Raw genomic sequence first — 19,146 nt, 5'->3', positions numbered from 1 at the left:
TTTCGTGATTTAGATGTATTGGGGAAATTGTGACATAAACCATGAGAGAAACGCTGAAGCTGGCACACAAAGGGGCGGGGGAACATGTGGGCACATTTATTCTTAGCTCAGTAAACATTGAACCAACTTGTAGAAAATATTTCTGAATAGATTTCCCATTCAAGCCTCTCCAGGAATGCTTTGTGAGGGGAAAACATCCTGGATAACATTACTTAGGCACCCAGTTTCAGTGTAATGTGAATAGTTACGTTCTCATAAGGCTGCTACATATAGGCTGCCTTTTAGTGGTGTATTGGCATGAACTTTTCTGCACATGCTCACTTAAGTTGTGTAAAGTAAGTAAGGCAGTGCAGAGTATGTGTAAAAATATCTGGGATATGTATTCCTCTGGATTTGAGTTTTTATTTTTAAATATGCTGGTTCTTGTTCCATTTGTGGAACAGTTCCTGGACTACTAAGCCTCATTCTCATACAGAGACTGTTTATTTCAGGTGGATGGTGGAGTTGAGTGCCTTGTAGAAATCCGTAGTATAGTCTCTGAGTCTGATGTATCTTCATTTGAGATCCAGCATAGTGGGTTTATGAAACAGCTGCTGCTTTACTTGACGTCTAAGAGTGAAAAAGATGCTGTAAGCAGGGATGTGAGATTGAAAAGGTTCCTTCATGTGTTTTTCTCTTCTCCAGTAAGTACTTACAGCTCCAGTATTAAAGGGGTCGCTTCATTCTTGTGTTCATTATTTACTCTTTCAAGAATCTAGGGGAGGGGTATTAAAAGGCATAACTGACTGGTAGCCATATATGGCTTTCCTCTTTCTCCAGAGAGAACTTGATAGGCAAATGACTAAAACATGCTTTGAAGATAACATTTTATCTCACACACAAAAATTGACTGCCATGTGTTTTTATGTACTTTTTTTTCTTAATTGGGTTAAACCATAGTTTTGGATAAACAGGCGCATTTTGTTTTGTGGAAGTCAAATGCTTGCCTATGTTCCTGGTGAAATATAATCATTGGGTTTGGGTTGCCCATAGCATGTGGAATATAAGCTTGCATTTGCCTGTAGCCTGCCTGCTTTGTCAGTATTTGGTCAGAGAGTTACTCAGTGACCACTTGTCAAAAACTATTTTAAAAATTAAATAATTAAGCAAAACTTTAATTTCAGCTTCCTGGAGAAGAACCCCTTGGAAGATTAGAGCCATTAGAAAATGCACCTTTGTTGGCTTTGGTCCACAAAATGAACAACTGTCTTAGTCAGATGGAGCAATTTCCAGTTAAAGTCCATGACTTTCCAAGCGGAAATGGAACAGGGAGCAGGTAAGGATTAATTCTCAGGTAAACGTGTCGCATTTCCAGAATATTCCTGGAATCATGAATTCTGCATGGCTAAGTGGCCCATTGTGTTGTGTTTGCTGTCCATTTTACCATTTATGGTCATAGCAGTTCAAAAACCTGTAGAAAAAACAGTGCTTTGCTTCTAATGATAGTGCTAAATTCAAATAATGAGTATGTATTTTCAAACTCCTAAAGACCATATTTACAGCTTCAACATCATTAGCATAAGCATCTTTAATGAACTCCCATAAAGGTTGTTCTTACTTAACATTTTAATATAAAATTCCAGCTTCCAAATGTTGTTTGGAACCAGAAGGGGAGAGTATGACTTACATCTTTGTTGAATAGTGGTAGTGGGGACATGGCATACAACTAGTAAGACCAAAACTATATTAATCAATTTTAGCAGAATACTACGGCTAAATTCATTGCTCTCTACACACCATTTAAAAGCTATAATTGAAACAGTATTCCTCTTGGATACTTGGCAGTGGCGTAGCGTGGGTTGTCAGCACCCGGGGCAAGGCAAGTAATTTGTGCCCCCTAACCCGTGGATTTGCGCCCCCTAACCCCCAGATGTTGCGCCCGGTGCGGCCGGCCCCCCCTGCACTCCCCACGCTACGCCACTGATACTTGGTGAATAGGTAGTTCAGATTTAGAACTAGTTAGAGACTCAGGATTTTTCTGGTTTCAAGATGAGCACTTTCCTTGGTTGGTTTTCCAAATGAGTCTTTTTGCTCAGCTGATTTATGAAATTCCATATTGGATATAAGGAAAACACATTGAAGTACCTCTTTCAGATATTTGACCAAAACTCTAGAATGAGAGAATAGTTGAAGCCGTATTCCAAATCCATGTGTAAGTCAAGCAAGTCTGTGTCTTTTTGTTCCTTATAACTTTTTGCTGTCCGTGTCTTAAACAAATTCAGTATTTTTAGTCTAAGCAATACAGCCAACACTTTATGTGTGTGCATGTGTGGTTGTAATATTTGCTATTGTATTCATTTCTGTTTTTATCAGTAGTTTAGCAAGTAAGAAATGTACAGCAATAACAATAAGAACTGCTAATTTTAAAATAAGTTTGTGGGTCTGTTTCATTAAAATGTTAGATCCTATGGGTGATATCCATTGTTAGTATAATACCCACTGAAATTAGTGGACAAGTAAATTGCTTTCCGTAGGTCTGTTCTGAGTATGACTTAGCTGGATATCACCCTGTTTTTTCTGTTTTTCATTGGATTTGTTGAACTGGGAGATATTTGATGACTGTTTCCACACTATAGTGACAGAAAATATTGTGAATATAATAACTGCAGAACTAGAACTGTTCTATAACCTGAACAAGCAAACAAAAACGAATCTAAATCTCTTACAAATTGATATACATGAACATCTAAAGCAGCAAGTTACACTGAAATAGCAGTCCAATATCTAATTACTGTTTTCTTATCAACACTGAAGTGCAATCCTCTGCATGTTTACTCGGAAGTAAGTCCCACTGTGTTCAGGTGGGCTTATCCCAGGTAAGTGTGCATAGGATTGTCACCTTGCTCAGCTTAAACTGGCCTGAGCCACATCTTCTGTAATAGTTTTGATTAGGTTTCAGTCTATGCCATTAGGTGATGGCAAATTAAAATGCATGCAGTTTTAATAATTTAATTGTAAAGCCAAAAGCAGAAACTATTTTAATTGCTGTAATGTATTAAATGTCCACAAGTGAAAATAGAATAACTGTAGCAACGTTTTTCATAAATTATCTTGAGTTTTTCTCTTAACAGAGGATCGCAAGCTTTAAAATTTTTCAACACCCATCAGTTAAAATGCCAGTTGCAAAGACATCCAGACTGTGCTAATGTGAAACAGTGGAAAGGTGGACCTGTGAAGATAGATCCCCTGGCGTTGGTACAAGCCATTGAAAGATATCTTGTAGTTAGAGGTACCTCTTTTCCTTACGATACACTGTAAAAGTATGGTGGTTGCCTTGTGTGTCAGTTATTGCTGTATGTGTCATAAAGGGTCTCATTGTACAGCTTGTAAATTCTTGAAGTTGTAAATTGACAGTAAAATCTGAACCTTTTTATTGCCTGATTATAGTTCAATAATCTTTGTATAGATTTTCAGGTTGATTGAGACTGCCTGTCAATCTCCAATTAAAATGCCCCCCCCCCCGGTGTATTCAAGAAAGCAATCTGCACAGCCCAAATGGTCTCTCTGGTTCACTTTATCACTTGTTGCACCAGAATTGCTGTGTTTGCTTGTATGTAAATAGCAGATAGGTATCATCAAAAACTTGGGAAAACTTCAAGATCCCACATGTTAAAAGTTTCATACTACTAGTGGGAGATCTTTACAAGATAGTATTTTGGAGAGCTAATACCAAAATGCTTCGCTCTCCGTCACCATTGACTGCTCAAACATGTTTCCACAGATGCTAGACATCTATGTTATTTCCCCTGGGGCAAGAATAGGGAGAAACAGATGGCACATAGGTGTGGATTGTTCAAAAGTGGACTTTTACCCTAGTTTATAGAGCTACATAACAATCATAATTATTGTCAATTTTGAAGCAGGGTATCTTTGTTGTTTGAGGTGCTAGGTCAAAAGGACAGTAGATTGCTTCTCGTATCTCCAAACTAACCCCAAAGGTCATTAGCAGACCAAGCAGCAATGGAACTTTCTGTATATTTTTTCTCAAAGTTCTTTGAAAGTGTTTTCAAATAACGAATTCTATTTGAATAAAAGAGGGAGGATCTTCACTTCTCTAATCTAGCCCAGTCTAATCTAGTTCACATCTCAAGTCTACTCCACAGCAACCAGCAAGATGTCTTTTGGGAATCCCACAAACCGGAATGAGAGCAATAGTTCTCTTCCTCAATTGTTCACCTACAACTGTTGTCCATAGGAATTCTGCCTCTGATGCTAGAGGTAGTGTGCTGCCATCATGACTAAGCTATTGCCAGTCTATCCATGTATTCTTCTAATCCCCTTATAAAACTATCAGAGTTGGTGACCATTGTGTCTCGTGGTAGCAAATTCCATAGTTTATGTCCTCAGTGCAGAGGTCTGGTTACTCTGCAGTTCTGCACATATGATGCTACTAAAGCTGCATATTGGCAAGCTGTACTGTTGTGATCCATTTTTAATATTTCTTAGATAGTGACTTATTTGCGTCTGGGAATAGAATAGTATGAGAGGTGTTTCTTGCAGCCTCTGTAAAACACTTTACAAGTTGCACTGCTGTTGTCCGTTTTTAGGTTATGGCAGAGTGAGAGAAGATGATGAAGATAGTGATGATGATGGATCAGATGAGGAAATAGATGAATCTCTGGTAAGGCTTTGTTCAATTTTGATCTTCTTTGTTCACAGCTGGAAGGTTGATTTTTAACTTCTATCCTTTCCTTCACATAGGCTGCTCAGTTCTTAAATTCAGGGAATGTGAGGCACAGGCTTCAGTTCTACATTGGAGATCATCTCCTGCCATATAACATGACAGTGTATCAAGCAGTTAGACAGTTCAGTTTGCAAGCTGAAGAGGAAAGGGAATCAACAGATGATGAAAGCAACCCTTTAGGAAGAGCTGGCATATGGACAAAGACTCATACCATTTGGTAAGTCAATCAGAAGAAGGGGAACAGTCACTGTTGTCACTGAGTTACAGATGCAGATTTGTGTTTGTAGCCCTCATGTGTTAAACTTGTTGAATAATTGTGTAAAATATCATTTTCACTCTTCATTATATTAATATGAAGTAAGAATCTGTTAGGACAGTAAGATTATGGACAGCACAAATTAATCTGGATTGCTTTACTGTGAAGTAAAGTAAAACACCCTGTTCAAGCAGCAGATTCCAAAGAGGTTCCATTATTGCTATCTCTATTATTATTTTTACTACATGTGCTGATATCTGGTTGCAGAGGCTTGTATTCAAGTAAATATAGGATCTCCCTGTTTTTCTCCATAGGTTAAGGGGAGCAGGGGAGGTAAAATCCCAAGGCCCAAAGTATTGCTTGAACCAGACTTACTTAGCAGTGGTTTGCATATAAATGCTAACCCATGGTTTAGCACTATGCAGATGAGCCTGAACCGCAACGTTAAGCTCTTCTTCCTCTTCCCCTTCCCCTTCCTCTGTAGTGAGGAGGAGGCCTTCTTCTGAGTTTACTTCAAGTTTAAAAGAATATTTTGGGTACAAACCAGAATGCCTAGTTTAAGACAAAGACTAGCTGCTAAGAAGACCAACATAAACCAGATTATAACCCATTTTTAATTAACCACTATTTTAAACCAGGATTCCTGGTTTGTATGTAATGCTAAACCAGGATTATTTTGAATTGGAAAGCAATATTTGCAAAAGTTGCCATCCTTATGTGTAGGAGGAGGAGTGGGGAGTGTGTGAGCCCAGTGTTTTGCTCATGTGCTCTGAGGCTTGTCCACATAGCACTCAATGATTTACTGGTAGGTGTGAAGCAGCCCAATATTTAGGAAATCTGCAATTGATCTTCAGGTTGTTTTTTTTAATTAATTGTACTTGTTATGGCCTGGTAGCTGCCCTGCCCATTCCCTGCTTTGGAAGCTTGCTGATGAAAATTGTTGTCTCCCGCTGCTGGTCACCCATGGCAGTGGAGAATATAGGAACTTATACTCCACTTCCGTAGGGCTTGGAGCAGTTTTCAAGGGGATATGGTTAACCCTTCTGCTGCTGCTCCACATAAATTGACAGTCCTCCATAGTTGCACTTCCATGTAGGGAAATATTGGGAGAGCAATTATGAATCTCTTGTGTAATGAGTAGATTGGTTCTCAGTCTGGCACTAAAAGATAGACTTTTAATAATTCTAATTTTATAGGTATATAGTATTGGATTGGCATGCTCTTTTCGCACAGGAAATTACTGTTCCTGTACTAGATTTCATTATCGGGTCAGGTAGTCAATAACATAATGCTTTTTTTTAGGTACAAGCCAGTGCGAGAAGATGATGATAGTAATAAAGACTGTGTTGGTGGTAAAAGAGGAAGGGCACAAACTGCTCCTACGAAAACATCCCCTAGAAATGCAAAGAAGCATGATGAATTGTGGCATGGTAAGCATTTGGATCACCTGCAAGCATAGAGGGAAGGTTGCATAATGTTTTATTTGAAGCACAGTTTAATTAAGATCCTGTTGCTGACTGTTACATAAAGAAAGTAAAAATATATGAAAACCTTTCTCCACTGATTAATAGAATCTGTCCCTTTTTCAGATGGGGTATGTCCTTTGGTCTCAAATCCTTTGGAAGTTTATCTTATATCTTCGCCACCTGAAAATATAACTTTTGAAGATCCTTCATTAGATGTTGTTATTCTTCTGAGAGTTTTACATGCTATCAGTCGTTATTGGTATTACCTGTATGATGTGAGTACACTTGTTGCTGTTGTGTTTGAATTTTTTTCTGATCTTTGGTTAGATTTGTCTGCTTAGGAACTTCTGTGACTGTATTGTATCTTTGTAAACAACTTAGAGACTCTTGTAGTAAGCAGTATATGAATTGTTTATATAAATAAAATAAAGAAATAAAGAAAGCTGGCCAAGCATTCTGGCTTCTCCAGCAGATTGCAATTCTCCAGGTTCAGGTTCAGCAGAAAAGGGCTCACAAGGTTAAAACTACCACCCACCACAAAGCCGGCAATAGTCCTGTTAATGTCACCTGCCTCCACAATAGTACAAAGCAAGCTATGCCTCTCTTGTAACCCTAGTGTGCAAACACACTTCAAGCCACAGTTTCAGTGCCTGGTTTTAGCAGAAACCATTGTTTGGGTTGACCATGGTATGTGGCAACACCAGATTACATGTGCATCATGGTTAATGCTGAATAGCGGGGAAATGTAATCCAAAGTTGAGGAGAAAGTGAAGGAGCATGTGTTCATTTGGCTAGTTTCTGACTTGCAAGATGTGGTTTGCAGGGAGCCCATGTTAGGCTAAAGGCACAGTCACTGCGTTCCCGTGTTTTGTAAAAATGAACAGTCTTGGTAGTGAATGAGTTTTTCTAAATAGAAGCAACTTTCTTTTTGCTATTGTAGAATGCAAGCTGTAAAGAGATTATTCCAACATCAGAATTTATCAACAGTAAACTCACAGCAAAGGCAAACAGACAGCTTCAAGATCCTTTGGTGATAATGACAGGAAACATACCAACATGGCTGACAGAGCTTGGGAAATCATGGTATGGAATTTAACTATAAACCATTATTGTACTGTGGAGATTTTGAGCAGACTCTTCACAACACTAGAATTTTTATAAAGGAATGAAGGAGTGAGGGAGATGATGCAGAACTTTGAAATTTCATATTGAGCAGGTCAGGAGGAATTCTGAAGTTTATAGGCCTGCAACAAAACCATTTAAACAGGATAGGTGACTTTTAAGAAGAGGCATCAAGTTTTAAACATGAATATATATTTCATGATATCTAAATTTCTCAAGTGGAGTCAGGTTGCCATATGCTGTTTCCCTGCGCAATGGTTTATTCAAGCTTGAGGAAGGCTTAGTTGAAACCAACTTTAAGGCTTTTTTCTTCGTTCCAAAAATAATATTCACAAACTTCAAGGACTAAGTAAAGAATGTTAACAAGATCCAGGTACTGCCCACATGGCAGGTCTTTTTTTTTTCTCTTAAGAGGCTTCGTCTGCATCCAGCATGGAAACATAATTTGTTATCAAGCTAGTCTTTTTTGTAGGCTTTTTTGCAAGGTTTTTTTTAAAAAAAATAATGCATTGTTTTAATTGGTATTGTAAGCTGCCTTGAATTTATATATAGAGATAAATATTTTTAATAAAATATTTTTAAATAAATAAAATGTTTTAAATCAAACATTTTCAACTGTTGTCATATATAGCCTTGCTTAACTTCCAAATAATAAAGTTGCAGTGTAAAACTAATCTCTCTTTTTACAGTCCTTTTTTCTTTCCGTTTGACACACGGCAAATGTTATTTTATGTAACTGCCTTTGACCGAGATCGAGCCATGCAGAGACTGCTGGACACCAATCCAGAAATCAACCAGTCCGATTCTCAGGATAGCAGAGTGGCACCACGACTAGACAGGAAGAAGGTAACTTTATTATTGAGGGTGGGGGCCTGGCAGGAAAGAAATGATCTCATTGAACCCCTCAGAGGTTTAGAATAAGCTTCTTTTCTATAACTGAATTGCATTAGTTATAGGAAGAAGTTGGGGAAGTCTGCAGTTCTTCCAGATGATCACATTGAGGTCTTTTCAAAGCTACTGTGAGGCAGTAAATATGATTGTTGTCATGGTTTATAAATGATGCTCACTTACTATTTTTTATGTATTCTAGAACACCTAAATCCTCTGATCTGTAACATGAAATGAATTCTTGCTTCAATAATGATTATTTTTTTCTTCAAATACAATTGCAAATTCAAGGTGTAGGGAGATCCAATATCAAATACAGCAGAATAGTTATGGAGGGTGCATTTGGCTTGGGCAAGTGGGCACTAGGACAATAACAAGCAATCCTGTTGCTTGAAGGCAGGAAAACGTCAGCTTTCCAAAGGAATCTTTTGACTCAACCCTTCCCTTGGAGTGATAGTTCATTTTGCTGCCTTGCTTGAAGAGAGCTTATGTCTTGCTTGGGCTCTTGTGGGTTTGTTTTACTGTTAGGAAGTTTGGTGGTTTGTGAGTGGGATGAATGTGTAGTTGGTCAGGTGAGGACAATGACGATGGGAGTGGGATTTTTTTACTGATTCCCCATTCCCTGTGCAACGCCCCCTCCCCAAATACGCTATAGGACCCTTTGGAACAATGTGGGAAGCAGTGGTGGTCAGAGGACTGCATTTGGGTTGTCTCTTAGTGCAGACCCAGGTCATTAGGCCTGAGCTTCTGCAGCCGCCACTCACCACAAACCACCATTGGCAGAATTGGCAGCTTTAAATGTGCATTGTATATTGGGCTTCCTTCCATAATGTTTCCCTTTGAAAAGTTTAAGATAACCTTTTTTTGTTAAATGTGCATCCTGTACTTGATCTCCTTTTATAATGTTTTATTTTGAAATCTTTTAGTTTCCTGATGATTATGTTGGTTTGAATTTATACTTTATATTTGATATTCTGGATTGATTTCTTTGATGTTTTAATGTAGGTTGTAAACTACTTTGAGATTCCCCCCCTTAAAAATATAAAGTAGTATAGAAATGAAATTAATATATAACAACAAATAAATACAAAGAAACAAACAAATGAGAGAAGAAAACCCTACACACCTCTCTCCACTGGATCAAAAAGTCTTCCATCAACGGAAGAACACAATTTAATGCAAACCAACCCTAAAAACCAAGGCTTCCTGTAATTAATGCAATGAGAAAGGGATTTTTACTAGTTTTAGGGAAATACTTCAGTATCTAATGCAAGTACTACACTACATAAAATGCCCTCTAAATATATACCGGTAATTTAGAGGGCATTTTGGCTCGGGCTGTTATCTGTGATCTTTGCTTTCAATACTACAATTGGCTTGTGAAGACTAAAAATAATCCCTGCCTTTCGTTGACACACAGCGCACTGTGAACAGAGAGGAACTGTTGAAACAAGCTGAATCGGTGATGCAGGATCTGGGCAGTTCAAGAGCAATGTTGGAAATCCAGTATGAGAATGAAGTAAGTAATGACTATAGCTGCCTGTCCCTGCATGCATGGGTAATTGTTTATTTTCCAGTTACAAGGAAGTTCAGTAGTCTAGAGTGATCCCGTTGGCACATCAGTCTAAGTCATGGTTTGCCTAGCTTGCCGTGGTTTTTCTGAACATCTGAAGTCAGCTAACAGATCATATTTTGCTTTCTGTTAGTATGGCAAGCTCACAGCAGCATAGCCACCTTGACAACTATGGGGCTGTCTCAGTACACTGTGGGCCTGACACATGCTGCAGATCATTTCCTCAACCTGGTTTTTGCTGCAGTTCGGCCTGAAGATGGTGCCATAGAATTGTAGGGTTGAAAGAGACCCTGAAGGTCATCTGGTCCAATCCCTTGCAGTGCAGGCTTGGTAATCAGGGGTCTTAGAGTCACATTTTTGTTCGGGTTGTTGAAGCATAGCTTGTTTTAATTATGGTTTGGTGTAACATGTGAGCTCAACATTTTATTAGGCCACCTCAGATGTTTGTCAAGCTACATAGCAGCTAAAAAGCAAACCAAGCTTTGGAAGAACAAGTTGTGGTTTATTTGTTTGGTTTAGGCATGTGTGTAAGGGCTCTCCAAACCCTTCTGTTCAGAGTGTTAGAAGCATGAGGTTTTCTGTCTACAAATAGGACTGATGCCCTCTGATAAGACAGAATATGGTGCCAAAATATTTCTGAAAGGATTGCTTGCAGTTTGCCCTTCATTCTTTTGAAGCAAATCAAAATCCCAGCACTGTCTTGGTACTCTCATACTATAGTTGTAGCATGCAACTCTGAAACCAATATCAAGTGTCCAGTTGTGATACAATGATGCTTTTTCCAGTACAGTGCTTACACAACTATTTTCTATTCCTGCTCCATCTTTCAAAGCATCTTTCAGAGTCCCCTGCAGCTGTATCAATATGCAAATGTTTTAAGTTCTGAATTAAACAATTTGTCTAAAAAAACCCTGAGTTTAACATAATTAAGCCGCTTCTGTTGACATTTCTGCCAACAATTTCTCCTCTACCTTCATTCCTGCAATTAGCATTTCTTGTTGCAGAAAACATGTTTGGACTGTTTGGATGTTACAGACATCTCTAAATTACTATTCTTTTCTCAAAAGGTTGGCACTGGTCTTGGACCCACACTGGAGTTTTATGCACTTGTATCTCAGGAACTACAGAGAGCAGACTTGGGCTTGTGGAGGGGTGAAGAAGTTACTCTTGCTAATCCTAAAGGTAACTATAATGATCATCTTGATATTTTCAGAGGGTGGAATTTTCAAAGCTTATACTGCATTGTTGCAGGAGATAAAATTGTATCCTTTATGTGTAGCTTTAAAGTATTGAAAGGAGCTCCATAAACCGTCCTTTAACAGAAACGTAAATATTGTCCATGGATTATACTTGCTTTGACATACTACTAACCTTTTGCTCTATTTTGGAGCAAGATAATGCAGTTGCTGTTGTAACCCTATGTTGTAAGCTAACTGTATATCTAAATGCAGTTCATCCGATTGAGTTAGTGTTTTAAAACTAGACCATTAGTTTGAGCCAATTTATAACTTTGACTTGTGTATAATTCTACTGTTTGTGTTTCTTTAAACAGGAAGCCAAGAAGGGACCAAATATATTCATAATCTTCAAGGTCTGTTTGCACTTCCCTTTGGCAGAACAGCTAAACCTGCTCATATTGCTAAAGTTAAAATGAAGTTCCGTTTTCTGGGAAAACTGATGGCAAAAGCAATCATGGATTTTAGATTGGTAAGAGTGGAACTGGTTTTAAATTTAAAGTAGCCTCTGCTATACAATATAGCCTTCAAGCCGAAATTGCAATTCTAAAAGCCTGGCTTCAAGGTTCTACAGTAGTTGTGAAAAACATACTGTTGGAAGTAGCAGCTTCTGAATTTAGATGGCTAATACATATTAATGATCCCCAAATGATTAGCTACATACAGCAATGGCTCTCTTGTGCATGAAAGTAGTCTTCAGCTTAAGTATGTTAAGTAGTGCAGTAATAGAGTAATTGGAAACTTAATACTTAAACATCATCCATGGCATTTATACAAATAGCATTTACTAGATTTATAGCAGGCAATTGCAATTTAGCCTTTTTCAGTTGTTACTTGGTGGCGTGCGGGTACATAGAGGTTTACCCGTCCCTTTAAGTTTTGTTTTCAGATAAAGTGAAACGGTTTATTTCCTTCTAGGTGGACCTTCCCCTTGGCCTTCCTTTTTACAAATGGATGCTGCGACAGGAGACGTCGCTAACATCTCATGACTTGTTTAACATTGATCCTGTAGTAGCCAGATCAGTATACCATCTTGAAGAAATTGTGCGGCAAAAGAAAAGACTTGAACAGGATAAATCGCAGGTAGGTATAATTACAGAACAGAAGATGCCAAATTTATCCATCTGTCTTTCTTACTTGGTAGCTAGAACGGTGGCAAATAGTAGTCCATTTGATGGATGCCTTGGCCATGTCTTAAGTGGTAGACAGATTGCATACTGGCAAGAAGTGATTTTCGTACTGTATTTTCAAAGTTTACGTCTATATTCAAAATTGTAAGCTGGTTAATCTAAACTACAGTAAACTTATGAAGCTGGTTTGAGTCAACTATCATTTGAAGTTGACTTGTTTCAGCTAACCATAGTTAAGATTAACCACAGCGTGCTCAGGGTTTGGATGACATTTCCAAGCTTCTCCTTGTGGCTGCAGCAGAGAGCATGTAAACCTGAGGCTCTCTGTGGCCTGTTTTCATAAGATCAAATTGTGGTTTAGCATTTAACATTTTATCCAACACAATCAGTGTTTTACATAAACATGCCTTCACAAATCTTGGATTCATGCCTCGCCCCTCTCCATTGTGTGAATATTTAAAAGCAATGAAGTGCTTTCAAGTAATGAAAATAGTGCTTTCAAATATCCAGCCATAGTTACCTCTGACATCTGACCACAGGAACTGGTTGAGAACAAGCAGAGTTTAAACTCTATTTGAAAAACATGGTTTTAACAAACCACAGTTCCCAAGCTTTAATGTCTTGGAGAACCGTGATAACTTTAAAATGGCCTTTGCACGAGGGTGCAGCATGTTTTATTGTTGTACTTGGCCATACTTACATTCTGTGAATGCTGTTGGTCAGTTTCCTGGTAATCTTGTGACCTATATGCATAGCTAAGGCTAAGTTGAATGTTAATGGCATCTTACTTTCTTGGATTTTTACTTTACATTGTGTTGAAGCACTTGGGCCTGCTGATACCACGTAAACAACTTTTAATACAAGTGCAAACAACTCAGTGTTGCGCTTATCCAATCCTTCCATCAGAACACACCTTTTTTCTTCCTTGATGAAATTCTCCCCCCTATCCTTCCCCCATGCACTGTTCTAGGGGTTGTTCTGACACCCCTCCCCCAGCAGATTTCAGAGAGATGCAGGGGCATGCAATGGGGAGGAAGGGTCTGTTGTGACAGCAGGAGCCCTTCTGCTGGCTTCCACAATCGTGGAGTTAAATGAATGTTAGCCACTTTATGAATATTACACTATAGAAGGCTATACCTAAAATTTCTAAGTTGTCACTTACATTTTATCTTTAGACCAAAGAAAGTCTACAGTATGCGTTGGAAACACTGACCATGAATGGCTGCTCAGTAGAAGATCTAGGGTTGGACTTCACCCTCCCAGGCTTTCCAAACATAGAGCTGAAAAAAGGAGGGAAAGATATACCTGTCACCATCCACAATTTAGAAGAATATCTCAGAGTAAGTAACAAGAATGTTGGAAGGGTCTGCTGGGTCCAGAAGTCTCCCCCCCCTTTTTTACTAGACTATTAACTCCAAACAACAATGACTGGTCTATATGCATTACCCTAAGGTATTGAGTCGCATTGTGTTGAAGTTAGTAACCAAAGGGCTCCCCAAGAGATGTGACTATTTGAACAGTGTAAATGCAGACCAAATAATTAGCATTTCCCCCCTAACTAGTAACTGTGTAGACATGTGTGCTAGTACAATGAGTTAATACATTTTTCGAGAGAGCTATCTATAGTTGAAGTGTTGTTTACCTAGCTCTCTAGTACCAGCTTAATTTTAATTTGACACCCAGTAAGACGAATGTACCAACTTAGCCACAATTAGAATTGTTGTTGTTCTTCTTCACTAGACCAGCTTTGCTCTCTTGGTGACTAGCCAATCCTGAAAATATTGCTGGCCTCTTACTTTACTATTTTCAGTAACTGGGAAATAAAGGGTGTTGACTTGAAGGACAGTTCTCAACCTTGCTTTCTTTTTCCATGCTATGGTTTAGGTACACGGCTGTACTTTAGTTTCCTCTCCCCGGATCATCATCTTTCTTAATACAAATACATTATTTAAAATTGCTGTAATTTTACAGTTATGTGTTTCTCTGTGTGTGTTTTTGCAGCTGGTTATCTTCTGGGCACTAAATGAAGGCGTTTCCAGACAATTTGATTCCTTCAGAGATGGATTTGAATCGGTCTTCCCCCTCAGTCATCTTCAGTACTTCTATCCTGAGGAGGTTAGTACCCTTATGCCAAGTGCAACAACTTGGTTCATCTGACCTGCTTGCTCAGCTTTTGATGGTGTGCATGTCGGCTCCCTCAGCCAATAAAGCAAGATGAGCGCCGCAACCCCAGAGTCAGTCACGACTGGACCTAATGGTCAGGAGTCCCTTTACCTTTACCTTATGTGAGGAGCTGGAGTACTGTAGGAGGGTCCAGGAGTCTCTTAATACAATTTTCTCAGCACCCTCATAAATACAGACATACCTTTGAATTCGAATGGAATCTGTTCCGGATGTCTGTTCAACTTCCAGAACGTTTGGAAACCAAAGCGCTGCTTCTGATTGGCTGCAGGAAACTCCTGCAGCCAATCAGAAGCCGCTGAAGTCCCGTTGGACGTTCAGCTTCCAAAAATAGTTCGCAAACCGGAACAGTCACTTCTGGGTTTGTGGCGTTCAGGAGCCACAATGTTCAAAAACTAAGCTGTTCGAAAACCAAGGTACGACTGTATACTGTTTCCAGACTTACTGTGGTAGTCATGAAATTCAAATCATTTCTAACTTTTCTAGCATCTTGTACTTAAATATTCAAATGTACATAGAAAAGAAGTACATAAAAGGACTGTAACTCTCACAAAATACTTAATTCTATATATCATAGTTCGGTCCTGAATATTTTATATTAAAAATTCAGTAATTATCCAAAGAGATTTGGCTTACTGTGTTTGAAACAAAGTTGATTTTAAGTTTTGGAAGAAATGAAAGGAGTTGAGAGGAAGGACTCCTTCAAAAATTTGGATTCTGAGAGTTAGCATGAAGCTTCATCTCTGAAGTTTGGTTAGGTGGTAATACTTTTAGCCTGTGTGCAGGGAATTGTATTAATCATGTGATAATTCAACAACAAATTGATGATCTCTCTTCTCTCCCCCCCCCCCCCCCGGTTCCATTCTGGCATTCTATGTTGTTATAGCTGGATCAACTTCTGTGTGGTAGCAAAACAGATACTTGGGATGCAAAGACATTGATGGAATGTTGCAGGCCAGATCATGGTTATACACATGACAGGTAATCACAAAGTAATATAATTTGTTGCTAGTTGGCAGTGATCTAATGTGTGGAATGTCTCAAACAGCTTTTTGTGTTGTAGCTTTATTAAGTTAGCCACTTGTTGATTCCTCAGTGGATGTTCTGTTTAATAATCTCTATTTCTCCCCCCCCTTTTTTTTTTAATTCTAGTCGTGCTGTGAAGTTCCTGTTTGAAATTCTCAGTAGTTTTGATAGTGAGCAGCAAAGATTATTTCTCCAGTTTGTGACTGGTAGCCCTAGACTGCCAGTAGGAGGTGAGTGTTTTTATAATATTGGCTAAAAGCAACTGCAAATGCAATAGCTATATTCATATGTTGAAAACCATATTTACTATGTTGAATCCTCCAAAGTAAAAACTCTGTTGTGCTATAAGCTAGTAGAAGGCTATCCTTTTGAACTGTGTACTAATACAACGGCTTTGATTTAAAAGAGGGATGGGGAACCTGTGACCTTCAAACTCCCACCATTCTGTTTGTGGGCTGTGCTGGCCAGAGCCGATGGTAGTTGGAGTCCAAAAACATTTAGAGGGGCCACTGGTTTCCCTTCCCTGATTTCAAAATAAAGTCATTGACAATCAATTTGCACATGTACACAAAGCCCACTGGGTTCAATAGGACTTAACTCCCCTTTAAGTATGAATTGGGCTGCAGCCTTACTTAGCCCAGTGCATAAGAACCTATAATAAAAGCTGAGCATCCCTGTGTTTTGCTAATAGACAAAAAGGTGAGTGTTAACCTTATGTTCTACTTGTCTAGGATGAGTTGCTAATGTCTCTAGGCAAAGACTCAATTTGTCGCACTGGTAGAACTGCATATGGAATGACTGTACCAGTATGATATATGACTAATTGTGGCATTTGCTTTGTTAGAGCCTAAGTTCTTGGCTACTGGGAGAGGAGCAGAAATGATGCATATGCAAACTTGGTTGGAGCCCCACCATGGTTGCTGCCTGTCCCTTTGTTGTTAAAACATCTGCTTCCTCTTTAATGTTAGAGGCCATCTGTGTGCAGCTTCCAGAATTGCTCCGTGAAAGAAAAGCTATGACAACCACAGTCATGATTCCTCTTCTAGAGTTAGGATCCTTTATATTAGACAAGGGCGTACCACATGCACAACTGACATTGCAGTGCTACAGAGGCAGGCTACATAAGAACCTTTTCACACATTGGAGCCCATAAGCCTTTTAATGCTAGAAGAGTGAGTGAGCAGGTGATTTTGCAGGAGCGAGGGATTCCGTTTTCACACGGCTGAGTTAATCCACCTAAGTAATACAGAAAGCAGCAGGAAGAATGCAGTCTTTTTCTGAGACCAATAGCTTAATGCTCTTAAACTTTCTTAATATTAAATCTGTCGTGAACTTCATTGTTTTTTTCTTCTTAGGCTTTCGGAGTTTGAATCCTCCACTTACAATTGTACGCAAGACGTTTGAGTCTACAGAAAATCCAGATGACTTCTTACCCTCAGTAATGACTTGTGTAAACTATCTCAAGTTGCCAGACTATTCAAGTATTGAGATAATGCGTGAAAAACTCTTGATAGCTGCAAGAGAAGGGCAGCAGTCATTCCATCTTTCCTGATCACAATGAAAAATGCAATGTCTGCCTGTTACAGCAAAAAGAGAATCATGATTCTTTTCTAAATGTATCATCTGAGTCGAGGAAACGTAACGCCTCCTTGTAGAAAACGGCTTGCAGATTATAAACAAAGACACTAGGTTGATACTCATTAAAGGCCCCATGGACTTAAAAGTGATCAGGCCCTAAAGTTGTTGTGACAAGGTTTCTTTAGCAAGTTCTTGTTTTAAATTATCATTTATCGATGAGTGAAGTTTAACTTGCTTTGCTGTGTGAAATTTAAAAAGGGATGTTTTTTCAGGCTGGAACAATAAATGTTGCTGTGCAGTTTAATACTGGGCTGTGTGTATCCATCTAGCCAAGTCTGCAGTTTTTTCCTCCCAAAGACAACTTTGTACATAAGTACAGAAATTGAAAAACATGTATTGGCACATCTAGTTAAGTAGACTAGTTCTGTGTACCATCACTTGCCCCTGATTTCCCTCCCTCATGTATTGTCTGATGTGCAATCCACATGGCTCTCTGTGTACTCCACTCGCAACAATTGTTACATTTTGGACATGGGCATTTACTGGTCCATGTTTTCTCAAATTAAGAAATAATTTAATTTTATTAAATATATTGTCAATAATTCCGCCTTTGTAAGTAGGTAGAATCTTTCTTATAGCTTAGTTTAATGTAGTAGTAGGATATATTGGCTACAATCTTTACCAGAAAATACTCTAGAACCATTCACACAGTGATTTAGGCAACAGCCTCTTACTGGTGGGCTAGGATGAAATTGATTTTTCTTGTGTAGTTGAAAAACTCAACAACCGATTGGTCTGGCCAATATTTATGGTGTGGCCAGAGCATTTTGAATTGATGTAAAGTTTTTTATAAAGTCGAATTAGTATTTTCCTTCCCTGTTCAATCCTTTCCCCTTGATTTAAGTTTTTTTCCCCCTGTACATCCTCTTCCATCCCCTAAGCCCTCCCCTAGCACCTTGCCCCCCAGCACTGGTGTGGATCAAAACAGTTCAGCATTTCTTTTGACACAGATAAAACACATGTAAGCAATGCTCTGTCCAATTGTTTTCTGTGCTGATTTCTCAAATCTGCAATAATTTACTTCATCAGGTTAATGTTTTTACCTGAATATAAATAAAGTTTGCTTCACCTTTTTGTTCATAGTTCTGTACTGTATGCATAAGTTCAATTGTGTAAATTATTCCAATGCAAGTAAATCATCTTAATTCTCCTTGGCTAGCTAGCCACCTTGTCATGGATGATTTACCATTAAAACAAGAGTTTGCAAGATCTGGTATTCTTTTATTTTTATATGAGTTCAAAAACAAGACTATTCCAAAACATTCCCGAGATGTACATCCTGTATAGTTCATCTCTTAAATGATAATCTGACAGAGATTACTTTATTCAACTTTGAGAAATCAAAATAAAACACTTGAGTGCTGTTAATTTGGTTGGATGATCAGGGTAGAATATCTATGAAACATCAGCAAGTTTCCTTTTCAGACGAAGAACCTGTAACCACACAATGTACTTCAGTACATGCAACTGACATTCTCTTTTAAGTTAATGTTCACTGAATTAAATGGGACTGGCCATACTGTGCACCACTGAACTGTGATGGGAAGCTGAATGTGAAATCCTTGCGCAAAGACTCTGAGCAGTCTGTCAGATTAGAACTGAATGGAAGTGCGTCACAGTGGACATAACAATTGGTCATGCAGAACATGGCTAGCATTTCGTAGAAACCGAAAGGCAGTGTTAAAAAGTATGGACTGGTATTTAAAAACTGTTCTGATAACGCTATCAAAACTTGGCACAAAAGACTCGTGTTTATAGTGTGTTGATAGCAACTTGTTCTTTTTTTTAAGGTTCTATATTTTAAAAAGACTGACTTATGTAAAAATATTTTGTATTAAAATATCATCTGTATTGATATTTTTTTACCCATGTTGTCTCCCTACAGAACCTGGCTTTCATTGACTTGTA

At 38.6% G+C, this 19,146-nt stretch overlaps 1 protein-coding gene across 4 annotated transcripts in view; it reads left to right on the top strand.

The window, feature by feature from the left end:
• Positions 1-18,447, top strand: part of TRIP12 (thyroid hormone receptor interactor 12) — a 69,666-nt gene extending 51,219 nt beyond the window's left edge. For 2 of the 4 annotated variants that reach the window (XM_053390134.1, XM_053390132.1), the window contains exons 25-42: positions 492-683; positions 1,164-1,315; positions 3,111-3,268; positions 4,587-4,660; positions 4,741-4,940; positions 6,282-6,409; positions 6,569-6,720; positions 7,386-7,528; positions 8,257-8,413; positions 9,876-9,974; positions 11,096-11,210; positions 11,581-11,735; positions 12,182-12,346; positions 13,569-13,733; positions 14,395-14,508; positions 15,461-15,555; positions 15,727-15,830; positions 16,956-18,447. In XM_053390134.1, the coding sequence (XP_053246109.1) occupies positions 492-683; positions 1,164-1,315; positions 3,111-3,268; positions 4,587-4,660; positions 4,741-4,940; positions 6,282-6,409; positions 6,569-6,720; positions 7,386-7,528; positions 8,257-8,413; positions 9,876-9,974; positions 11,096-11,210; positions 11,581-11,735; positions 12,182-12,346; positions 13,569-13,733; positions 14,395-14,508; positions 15,461-15,555; positions 15,727-15,830; positions 16,956-17,152 (2,565 nt within the window). In that variant the 3' untranslated portion in view covers positions 17,153-18,447. Of the gene's footprint in view, positions 1-491; positions 684-1,163; positions 1,316-3,095; positions 3,269-4,586; positions 4,661-4,740; positions 4,941-6,281; positions 6,410-6,568; positions 6,721-7,385; positions 7,529-8,256; positions 8,414-9,875; positions 9,975-11,095; positions 11,211-11,580; positions 11,736-12,181; positions 12,347-13,568; positions 13,734-14,394; positions 14,509-15,460; positions 15,556-15,726; positions 15,831-16,955 lie in introns of all 4 variants that reach the window. The other 2 variants (XM_053390133.1, XM_053390131.1) reach the window with 1 other exon arrangement.
• Positions 18,448-19,146: the final 699 nt, after the last annotated feature.

The sequence above is a fragment of the Podarcis raffonei genome, chromosome 5, assembly GCF_027172205.1.
Source record: "Podarcis raffonei isolate rPodRaf1 chromosome 5, rPodRaf1.pri, whole genome shotgun sequence".
Lineage (NCBI taxonomy): Eukaryota > Metazoa > Chordata > Lepidosauria > Squamata > Lacertidae > Podarcis > Podarcis raffonei.
Note: the sequence above shows the minus strand (reverse complement) of the source record. Positions and strands in the feature narration are given on the sequence as shown.